Below are 12363 nucleotides of genomic sequence, written 5' to 3'. Positions count from 1 at the left end.
ATGTAATGCGTAGGAAACTGAAGTGTAAGTTTATTCTAAAAGCACAATACTGCAGGTGCCCAATCTGCGATAGAAAATAGTGCTGGAAATACTCAGTACTTCAGGTAGTATTTACATAGAATCCCTACGTTGTGGAAACAGGCACTTCGGCGCAACAAGTTTTGTGGACAGAAGCAGAGTTAAAGATTCTAGTCAAATGTAACATAGCAAATGGAAATCCTGTTGAAAAAATAAGCAGAACTATCTTTTCTTTATTTTGTTGGATGTGGGCTACACGAGCAAGACAAATGTTTGTTGCCCAAATCTAATTGTTGTTGATCTGAGTGGCTTGCTTAGCCAGTTGAGTTATATGCATTGCCATGAGTCTAGAGTCATGTGTAGGCTGCTGTGGTTGGTTTGCTCACTGACCTAGTTTGTTAGTTCGCAGACTCAATTGTTTGCAGTTTCAATTTGTATTCCTGTGAACTAATTCCACATGTTTAACTGAAAATATTATGGGTTACATTAATACCAACCTGAATAGGAGTAGGCCACTCAGCCCTTTGAGCCCACTCAACTATTCAATGGGATTAAATCATGAGGTGCCTTCATAGGGTTAATGATAGGTGTCTTTTCCCTAGGCTGGGGGATATTCAAGATGAGGGGACACGTTTTTAAGGTGAAAGGAGAGAGATTTAAAAATGATGAGGGACTTTTTTTTTACACAGTGGTTCGTGTGTGGAATGAACTTCCAGATGAAGTGGTGGATGTGGGTACAGTCATAATGTTTAAAAGACATTTAGATAAGTACATGAATAAGAAATGTTTGGAGGGATATGGACTAATCACAGGTAGGTGGGACTAGTTTAGTTTGGGTATATGTTTAGCATAGATTGGTTGGACCGAAGGGTCTGTTTCCGTGCTTTATGACTCTCGTCTCTAGACCTGCAATGTATACACCCCTTGCTTTAATAAACATTAGGTAAGAAGCTAGTTCTGAAGAAGTCATAGAGTTCAACAATTGTAGGGCTTGGGGCACCTTTTCCCATGTCCTTACCTCAACCTCCCAGACACCAGGTCTTTGTTATCACGTACGCAAAAACAGAAGTTGCTGGAAAAGCTCAGCAGGTCCAACAGCATCTGAAGAAAAGAAATCAGTTAAGATTTCAGGTCCAGTGACCCTTCCTCGGAACAGCCCCACTTCTGAAGAAGGGTCCTGATCTGAAATGTTAACTTTCCTCCTCCTCTGATGCTGCCTGGCCTGCTGTGCTCCTCCAGCTCCACACTGATCATTATCCACTCCTTTTGTCTGTCCAATTGTTTTCTCTTTTGGGGTGTATCTCCAACTTCTGTTTACTCCTTAATCCCTCCCCCCTACCCTGTCTTCTGTATAAAAACATTTTCCTAGCCTCCATCAGTTCTGAGAAAGTGTCACTGAACCTGAAACATTAACTCTGATTTCTCTCCATAGATGCTGCCAGACCTGCTGTGCCTTTCCAATAATTTTTGTTATTGTTTCTGAAGAAGTCTCATTTGGTTAAATTCTAATTGTTTCTCTTGTCACAGATGCTGCCAGACTTGCCAAGCATATCCAGTACATTTTTACTTATAGTAGAATTTATTGTGTCCAGTAGACTGAGTGGAAATCTTCTTTTTGACTTTGTTTGCTATGTTTTCTATTGAATCACACCTCAAATACCATCCATCAAATTCTGTGATGTTTCTAATTGCAATGATCTACAAATGCTTTTCTTTTACAATTATGTCCTTTTTAAAATATTGACTCTCTCTTAGGTAAGGTTTAATTTGAGATAAGAAACTGACAATGTTGGAGAAACTCAGCAGGTCTGGCAGCATCTTTGGGGAGAGAAGCAGAGTTAACATTTTCTAGTCCAACAGTTCTTCGAAACTGATTTCTCCAACAATGGAGTTTTTCCAGCACTTATTCAAACAAAGCACTGTGCATGCTGGAATTTTGAAACAGGAACAGAATGGCTGGAGAAACTCAACAGGTCTTGCAGCATCCATGGAGGGTGCTGCCCAAAAAGGAGTACTCAAAACTTTTACCCAGGTATTTCCTTGTGTGATAGGCAAAAGGCAGGGAACTGAATTTAATTAAACAAACCCTTTAAGTGTTGGTACGTAAAGGATTAAATAATGTAAAACATTTATTGCAGCATTTATTTCTCACGTCATCTAACTTAACTTCAACATTAACTCACTTTATTTAACTTAGCTTAATCCACATTTAACTCTAACTCTTACTTTAACTCCATAAGTTTGGCTTGAATAAAATACTACCACCAATTTTGAGTGAAGTGGCCTACTTTGTTATCTGTGCATGTCCTCTCTGAAAGTTCCTTTAGAGCATGTGTTCCTCCGAGGCGCTCTGGGCGGCTTCATCTCAGAAAATCTCTGGTCTGTTAAATTAGCCGAAAATATGTTCTGTTTCCATAGAGATCTTTGGCACCCAGCCAATGAATTGATCAAAGCCTAATCCCAGCCATTAGCATTTACTGGTAAACAACACCCAAATGTTTTACTACGTTATATGGAGTATGAGTGATGCTAATATAGCTGTAGACCACCATGACGCATGCCTTCTTTGGTCAACACAAAGCTGCAGGTCACGACATGTCCTGGCTGTAGTTTTAACTGGGGCCAGAGTTTAAACTAGCTTGATCAAAATTCCCAGCATCCTTGATAGATTAAGAGCTACAGTCTCAAAACCATTTCTGCTGCTGCCCACCTGACCCACAAGAGAAAACAGAGTTAATGTTTTGCATCTAGGTCACCCTTCTCCAACCTGTTTTTACTTCGATTTCCAGCATCTGCGGCATTTTACTTTTGTTTGAAGATTTTTTATTAATGTAAACTTTGCAGTTGAGTATATGGGGTACCAATCACGTTTGGAGGAGCTTTGACTGAATTTTATTGCATCCTTTTCTTAAAAAGAAACAACCTGTCCAAACATGTTATGACACGTGAACCCAGGCCTTCTGCCTCAGAGGTAGGGAAATGACCACTGTACTACAAAACCCCTTGATGCTTTGTTGCCTCCTGTATTACAGCAGGGCACTTTCAATTTGGAACAACCGTGGGATGATTAAGAAAACAAAAGTTAAAATACATTGAAGATAAATGTTTTCTATACAAATGAAGAAACGAATTGCAGAGTATTGTTGTGGAGCAAGATTTTGCAATCTGAAGAGAGATGGGACTGAACTAGTGGCTCTTGAGAACGGGCACGCATACATTGTGCTGGCCGGGACGCGCACGTCTTTACTTGGAGGGAGGGACAACAGTAGAAGAGAGGCCAGTGTTCAGCACCGCGGACAGCGCTCAGGTTAATTGCCTGAGAATCGATATCCTCTGCCAGATAGGGTTTTAACCGTGAGTTTGGAGCTCTGGGGCTGAGCTAACCCATTGCAAGACCCGTTCGCTCCCGGTGGAAGCGGAGGAAGAACCAACGGGGCCCGGGGCTTGAATGCAATAATTCGTGGGTATGTGCAATGCAGGAGGGTTCTTGCGGAATCTTGCAGCCCCTCTTGCTGGTACCTATCTGGCCTCTTTCCTTCCGTCACTATCTGTGATGGGGGAAATTCATGCACGCTCCAGAAAAATTGGAGGGCTATTTAATGCAGTCTAACTGAGGCAATGGTAAAACCAGCAGAATCAACGTGGTATTAAAAACGGGAAATTGCATTTGTCAAGTTTTACTTGGCGTGTTTTTTTTTGAAAATGTTACTATCGGGTAAAGAGAGGGAAAACAGGAAGTGGAGTATACTTGGATTTCCAAAAGGCATTAGATAGAGTGCCATAAAAATAAGTTAATCCACAAGATAAGAGCTCATGGAATCAGGGTAATATGTTAGCATGAATGGAGGATTGGTAAATGGACAGGAAGTAAAGGGTAGGAATAAACAAGGCCTTTTTCAAGTTGGAAGGCTTTAAGTAGCAGAATGCCACAAGGATCAGTCCTGGGGCCCCAGGTATCTACAATTTAGACAAAGAGACAGAGCAATGTATCAAAGTTCACTCTGCTCATAGAAAGCTAGATGGGATGCAAGCTGTGAAGAGAACAAAAAGAAGCTGCAAAGAGATATAGAGATAACAAGGTGTAGAGCTGGATGAAATTTCTGAAGAAGGGTCTAGGCCCGAAACGTTAGCCTTCCTGCTCCTCTGATGCTGCTTGGCCTGCTGTGTTCATCCAGTTCTACACCTTGTTATCTCAGATTCTCCAGTATCTGCAGTTCCTACTATCTCTGCAAAGAGATATAGACACTTTGAGTGTGTAGGCAACAAAGAGGCAGATAGAGCAATAATATGGGGCAGTATGACATTTGGATGACAGTGAGATTTGGGTATACTGGTACAAGGATCTCAAAGTTAGTTACCAGGTACTGGAAGCAATTAGGAAGGTAAGTAACATGTTGGACTTCAACGCAAGGAGAATGGAGACTGAGAATAAAGATGCCTTCATGCAATTGCCTTCAGTGAGACCACACATGGAATGTTGAATTTTGGTCTCCATTTTTAAGTAATGATATATTTGTATTTATTGTGCTACAGTGAAAATTCACATAATTAATCTTCAAGCAGAGAGGACAGTCCCAAGATTAGGGAGTGAGTAAATCAGGCCTATATTTTTCAGACTTTTGAAGAATAAGAGGTTATCTCAATGAAGCATTTCAGCTTCTGCAAGATCTTTACAGGGTTGAAACTGAGAGGTTGTTTCCCTGATTGGGGAATCTAGACCACAAGGTCTTGGTCTAAGGGTATGGAGTTGATCATTTAGGATGAAAATGAGATATTTCTTCACTCAGAGGTTATGAGTCTTTGAGGTTTTATACTCCAGAAATTTTGAAATACTCCATTGTTAAATATATTTAAAGTTGAGATGGACAGAATTCTGACAGTATAGGGAATGAGTGAGGAATTGGAGTTGAAGCAAAAATCAGCCAATGATATATTAGATGATGGAAAAGGCTTAATGGGCTACATGGCTATTCCTACTCTGTTTCTTGTATTTATTGGCAGAACGTGCAAATGCAATGAATAAAACAACAAATGATATCAGTGATGTGGGTCCTGACGTAAAGCTGCTTTTGTGCGGTAGGATTGAAGGTGCAGATATCTCCCCACCTTCACCCTCTCTCCCTCCTTTTCAAGCTCAGACAATGAATACTAGTTGCCAAACTCCTTACAAATTAGCAGTAACCTCATAGGTTAACCTCTTATTTCAACCTAGATAAATTATATATAAGAATTAAATTATCTATGCAAAATAAGATATACAGACTGCCGTAGCTTAGCTGACAATGATTACTAAAGCTGCGCGTACCTGCAGGCCTTCATTCTCAGTTTGTTTTGGTCATTACTCCCCACTGTTACATTAGGAGCCCTTCATTTATTTCCAATCTTTTTGGACTCAGAAGGCGAATATCATCATTCCTGCACCTACTGGTTATCTAATAATTTCTGAAAATTAGTAACAATCATAATCAAGAAGTGATTGATCTTGTCTACCATACCCTAGTGACACTTAGACACTGTTTGGACTTGGTATGAATAATGGCTACTGGCATAAGATATTTCACATTGCTCAAAACACATGAAGAGTGAGCATCTTCAAAAGAGAAAGCATAGTAGCAAAAGTAGGGAGAAAAATATGTTTACACTTTTTAAAAGAAATCTTTCTGTTATACTTCCAACTTACAAATGAAAAAATTTCAATGTTCACATCTTTATTACTCATGGGTTTGGTGTTCAAAATTTGTATTCTTTCTTTTGGTTGTCACAGATGCTTCATGACTGGCCATTCATCTGATATAGTGAATGTTTTTATCAGTAATTGCTTTGTGCTTTTTAAATAAATTTACTGTATTATCAATTCGTAATCTTTTACAGACAACTGTTGGCCATTTTAAAGTCTTCACTTGCCCGGGAAGTCCAATCTTCCATGGCAGGACAAAAATCATTTTGTAGCTTCACAAACACTGGCGTTAACTCGAAGGCCACTGCTCCAATGGCAGAAATGAAGGATTGCTGGTAGGTCATTTCCAATCATTGCATGTATGAAAGTTATTGCTCGATGCCTATTATATGACAGTGCAGGAATTAGGATTAAGGCCCATAGTTTATTGTAGCAGCATTTCAGATCCAACACAGTTGCAAAGTGATCAGTTCACCTCAAGAATGACAGCCAGTCACTGAACCACTGAGGTTTGCTTGCATGATACAGAAGCTTAATGTTTACAATTAATCAGTGACATGTCTTTTGTCTGACCAAATCAAAACCTTCTCGAAACTACCTGATTGACACTATAATGCAAAGGTACTTTCTCCTACCTTTATGTACCTGTCCCAGTGAGTGGCTGTAGATAGCCACAGAAGTCAATTATCCATTTTATCACTGAGAATATTCCATTTTCCATGCAAGAAAACCTAAAAGGGGAATGTAAACATCTTCAAAATTGAGAAATTAGTCTTTGTGTCTGAAAATCTGTGAACTTTCCAGGGTACTCTACCAAGATTTGGAACAAGAGAAATGTGGTAGAAGCTTAGAAATTAGTTTGGAGCCCTGATATCTTGATTCTAGCCATGGCTTCAAATTTACATCGGGTCTTCACTTAAGTGAAACCTCTCTTCTGCAGTATGGTACCCCATGTCAAAGAGGAGATAAGATGGAGAATAAGTGTCCCAGGCCAGTGATTCACCTGGTCCAACTCTAACTCTTCAATCACATTCTTCTCACTTCTCACTTTGCATTCCTGGGCATAGGCTGTCCACCAATATCCATTCCAAGCCCACCAGTTCCCATAATTATCTTGACTACACCTCCTTACACCGTGCTTCATGCAAGGATTCCATTCCTTTCTCCCAATTTCTCTGTCTCTGTCTCAATGATACCTCTTTCCACTGGGGTGCCTCTGACATGACCTCAACTGAGGATTACACTCCATTATGGTAGACACGCCCTCAGCTGTATGCAGCCCATTTTCCACACTTATGTCCGCATCCCTTTGCCGCTTCCCAAAGCAACTTGTCCACATTTTCCAACCCACTAATCTCCGCATTCAAAAGATCATCCTCTGTCGCTTCTGCTTCATCCAGCAAGATGCCAGCACCAAACATATCTTCCCCATGTCTCCACAGTCAGCATTCTGCAGGGACCATTCCCTCCATGATGTTCTGGCCTATTCCTCCCTTGCTCCTAACACTTCCTCACTGTCGCATAGCACCTTCCCATGCCATCACAGAGGTGCAACACCTGTCCATTCACCTCCTCTCTTCCCTCCCACCACCAACGCATCTTCCAGGTGAAGCAACTTTTTATTTGTAAAAGTTTTTTCAATCTAGTCTACAATACTTGTTGCTCACAATGTAGTCTCCTTTACATTAGCAAGACCTAACGAACACTGGGTGACCTCTTCGTGGAACACGTTTACCTTGTCCATAGGAATGATCTTGTCCTCCCAGTTCCATGCCCTTTCAAAAACTCCCTTGCTCCCATGATAACTTCTTTGCCTTGAGCCAGTTGCAATGTACCAATGAGGCACTATGCAGGCTCGAAGAACAACATATCATTTTCTGTTTAGACCCTTTACAACCTGAATATTAAATTCTACAAATTCAGAACCTGACCTTATACAGTCTGTCCTCCATTTCTTTTAAATTCTTACCTCTCTCCCTCAACTGGTTTGTCTTGTTTGTGTCTTGTTTAGCTTGCTTTCAATTAAAAGAGCGCATTTTCAGTCCTTTACATTTTAATTTATTCCAACTTTACATCTTGATACCTTTCACCCTAGTTAGTAATCCCTTTGTTATTTATACTGGACTTCCACATTTTCTCTTTTCTCCTCTTCCACCTCTGTCAAAAGTATAAAATCCACCATTTTATTTCTAGAGAAGAGCCATATCAGACTTGAAATATTAACTCTGTTTCTCCACAGTTGCTGCCAGATCTGCTGAGTTTCTCCAGCAGTTTCTGTGTCTGTTTCAAATCGCCGGCATATGCTAGTGTTTTGCTTTCATTATACCTGGCCAGGGCTTTCCTTGGCTCCTGGCAGCGGTTTGTTGGTAGCCATATACCAGGTGAAACTGACACAAAGTGATAGCTCTCCAATGCTATTACCAAACCCAGCAGAGATTTAGGCTTTCTTTGTTAGGAGATAAGCCAAGGTTTGTTAGGATATGGAATGCTCTTCCAGAAACAATCTTGGAAATAGAAGCCATTGTCACTATTAAAAGGAAAATCAATAACATGAAAAACACATTTCAAGATATCAGGGAAATATACAGAAATTAGATTGAGTAGATAAGTATTGCAGAAATATAGCCCAGATATAATCAGTAAAATGGCCTCTCTCTCTCTCATTTGAAATCTTTTTGATCCCAGCTTCTAAAGCTTAGTACAACATTGCATTTGCTCAGTGGGCCACTGGTGGAATTTTACATATCATTATTTCCATTTATGAAAACTTTCATTGGTATCATCATCATAGTATCCCCATAGTGTGGAAACAGGCCCTTCAGCCCAACAAGCCCACACTGACCCTCAGAACATCCCACTGAGACCCATACCCCTGTAAACCACCTAATCTACACATCCCTGAACACTAAAGGCAATTTAGCATGGCCAATTCACCTACCCTGCACATCTTTGCTCTGTGGGAGGAAACCCACGAGACACAGGGAGAATGTGCAAACTCCACACGGACAGTCACCCAGCAGTGGAATCGAACTTGGGTCTCTGGCGCTGTGACGCAGCATTGCTAACCACAGAGCAGCCATGCTGCCCACTAAGTATCTTGTCAGATTACTAGGTAGTTCTACAGACTACCTTTATGAGGTTCATACCATGGAATGCTTAGTTTCTTTTTCCCTTACAGACACAACATAATGGGATTTTATATCAGTTCCATGTCTGGGACTGAACTAAAAAACACCAGATTCCAGCCAGGAACACTGCAGGGGCGGCAGTACCAAACAGCACCCAACTACAACTACAAATGGACTGATCTACATTGTGAAGCAAGCCGAGGGAACATCGAGAAACTGCAGGCATTACTTCACATTGCAGGTACAATAGGTCGTATATAAGAAGTACCAGTTTATTCATGGCAGTGATATTGCAACACTATCCTTTTACCTTTGGAAATTGTTTTAGATCTTAAACAAGTCCTAGTATTTAAATACCAATTTTCGTTAAATTACAGAATTACAGAATTTCGTTAAATTACGTGCAACACAGAAAGAATTGAAGAACAGTGGAAGAAAAGATAACTGAGTGACTAAGGTCAAACTGATGAAACTTTTACAGATGAAGAGAGGTGGCAAAATTATTTGGAGAGAATTCCAGAGCATAGGCATGTACTCCCTGCTGATAATCAGTGAGGGTGGAGTAGGAAGGAAGGTACACAGAAGAATGGAGCATATGCACTCGAACTTGGGACTGGGGGATGTTGCCAAGTGAGCCAAAGCTAGGGAGGATTTTGTACATGATTTGATTTGTTTTGATTTATTGTCACATGTGCCTAAGTACAGTGAAAATCTTTGTTTGCAGGCAGTATAGGCAGAACATGGTAAACAAGGACATACAGATCATAGAGTGAAAAAGAACTTGGACATAGTGAGGCATACAGGTTACACCGCACAGGACATGCGCAAGGCAAGATCAACATTATTTGAAGTTACAAAGTCCATTCATCAACTTAATAACAGCAGGGAAGAAGCTGTTCTTGAACTTGTTGGCGTGCGTGTTCAAGCTTCTGTATCTTCTGCCTGATGGAAGAGGTTGTAGGAGAGAATTACTGGGGTGGGATGGGCATTTGATGATGTTGACAGCCTTTCTGCAGCAATGAGACAGGTAGATGGAGTCCAAGGGTGGGAGGTTGGCTTCCATAATTGTATGGGCTGTGCATACCACCTTCTCTAGTTTCTTACAGTCCTGGGCAGAGCAATTCCCATACCAGGCAGTTATGCACTCGGACAGTATGCTTTCAATGGTGCATTTGTAAAAGTTGGTAAGGGACCTTATGGACATGCTAAATTTCTGGAGCTGCCTAAGGAAGAAGAGGTGTTGTTGAGTCTTCTTCACCTTCGCATCTATGTGGGAAGTCCAGGACAGGTTGTTGTATCGTCACTCTTAGGAACTTGACAGTCTTGACTCTGTCCACCTCCGCTTCGTTAATGTGGATGTGGGATTGTTCTCCTCCTTTCTTATGGAAGTCAATGATCAGTTTTTTAGATCTGCCTACATTGAGAGAGAAGTTGTTAACATTGCACCACTTCACTAAGCCCTCGATCTCCTTTCTGACTCATTGTTGTTTTATATCTGTCCATGGTGGTGTCATTGGCAAACTTGTAGATGGCATTGATTAGGAATTTGGCTACACAGTCATGGATGTACAGGGTGTACAGGAGGGGACTGAGAACACATCCTTGGGCGAGCTCCAGTGGCGAGTTTTATTGTGGAGGAGGTGCAGTTATCTATCTTCACTGATTGGGGTCTATGGGTCAGGAAGCTGAGGATCCAGTTGCAGAGGGCGGAGCCGAGACCTAGATCTTGGAGTTTTGAGATCAGTCTGGAGGGGATGGTGGTGTTGAAGGTGGAGCTGTAGTCAATGAGCAGGAATCCGATGTGGGTATCCTTATTGTCCAGATGTTCCAGGGGTGAGTACAGGGCTAGGAAAATGGCATCTGCTGTGGATCTCTTATGCCAGTAGGCAAATTGCAGGGGATTGAGGTAGGCTGGGAGCCTAGAGTTGATGTGGATTATGACCAGCCTCTTGAAGCACTTCATGATTGTGGAGGTCAGAGCCACCGAGCGGTAGTCATTAAGGCATGTTGCTTGTGCTTTCTCAGGTACTGGGACTATGGTGGTCTTCTTGAAGCAGTTGGGGACTTTGGCTTATAGGAGGGAGAGGTTGAAGGTGTCAGTGAATACCTCCGCCAGCTGGTCCGCATAGGATCTAAGTGCACGGCTGGGCACTCCATCCAGTCCCACTGCTTTCCTTGGTTGGACTCCCAGGAAGACCGATATAACGTTTGCAGCGGTGATGGAGGGAGCAGGTGCGGCCAGGGCTGTCAGGGCAGGTGACACTGCATTGCCGGCATTCTGCTTGAACTGAGCGTAGAAAGCATTGAGCGCATCAGGGACGGATGTGTCTTTGTCCGCTATCTTGCTCTGCTTCATTTTGTATCCCATTATGTTATTTAGGCCTTGCCACAGGCAGCAGGAGTCCATATAGTTAGTTTGGGCCTCTAACTTGGTCCGGTACTGCCTGTCACATTGCGGACGTCACATTGCAGAGGGACAATACTTTCTAATTCAAAATGGACCAATAGAAATCGGTCACAATAAGGAAAATAGGTGGATGGAACTCAGTGTGGCCCAGATATTGGAAGTGTAGAGTTTAGGATAAGTTGGAGTTTGGCAGAGTCTCAAAGAACATTGATGAAATCTTATACTGAGGTCAAAAGAATATTGTCAGGGTTTCAGTGGAAGGGAAGGGACGGACTGTAGAATCTATGAAATGGGTAGGATATGGTCTTTGACACAAACTTGGATAGAACACTGAGACTGTACACCATTGACTTCAGCCAAAGCGGGATGTCGAAAAGAAGAATGACGTTACCATAAGACCATATGATGTAGGAGCAGAAGTAGACCATTCAGCCCAACAAGTCTGCTCTACCATTCAATGAGATGATGGCTGATCTGATAATCCTCAAGTCCACTTTCCTGCCTTTACCCCTTAACACTTGATTCCCTTATCAATTGAAAATCTATCTAGCTCAGACTTGAATTAGGGAAAGGCTGCAGAACTTTGGCAGAAGCTGAATCTCATAATGCTGTGCTATCAGTGTACCAGTACAAATGTTACTGGTGTTAATTTGGAAACAAGCCCAAAACATTTAGTTCAGGAAGAAAGAGATGTTTTCCTCTGTGTGGCGAGCTCTCTTAAGACATAGCAAGCAGAAATTTGTTCTTTCAGATTCGGTCATTTGACCCTGATTCGTTGAAGCACCATCTTCACCAGGAAGAACACATGAATGCGAACTCACAAGTAATACAAAAAAGAACATTAGAACTTCTTCAAATTTATATAAAGGAAAAGAAAGGCCAAAGTGAACATAGGCCCCTTAGAGAATGAGACTGGGGAAATAGTTCCCTTCCAAGCCACTCACCATCCTGACTTGGAAATGTATCGCTGTTCCTTCACTGTTACTGGGTCAAAATCCTGGAATTCTCTCCCTAATGGCATTGTGGGTCAACCTACAGCAGGTGGACTGCAGCGGTTCAAGAAGGCAGCTCACCACCACCTTCTCAAGAATCCGAGACAACAAGGTGCAGAGCTGGATGAACACAGCAGGCCA

The 12363-nt window shown here is 41.8% G+C and overlaps 1 protein-coding gene across 1 annotated transcript in view; it reads left to right on the top strand.

The window, feature by feature from the left end:
* The first annotated feature begins 3314 nt into the window (after window positions 1–3314).
* LOC109917503 (ankyrin repeat and SOCS box protein 13-like) overlaps window positions 3315–12363 on the top strand; it is a 29072-nt gene continuing 20023 nt past the window's right edge. The window contains exons 1-3 of the mRNA XM_048606142.1: window positions 3315–3482; window positions 5890–6030; window positions 8874–9064. Coding sequence (XP_048462099.1) covers window positions 8884–9064 — 181 coding nt within the window. The 5' untranslated portion in view covers window positions 3315–3482; window positions 5890–6030; window positions 8874–8883. The remainder of the gene's footprint in view (window positions 3483–5889; window positions 6031–8873; window positions 9065–12363) is intronic.

This window comes from Rhincodon typus, chromosome 16, assembly GCF_021869965.1.
Source record: "Rhincodon typus isolate 14 chromosome 16, sRhiTyp1.1, whole genome shotgun sequence".
NCBI lineage: Eukaryota > Metazoa > Chordata > Chondrichthyes > Orectolobiformes > Rhincodontidae > Rhincodon > Rhincodon typus.
The sequence above is the reverse complement of the archived record's forward strand: the minus strand, read 5'-3'. Positions and strand labels throughout refer to the sequence as shown.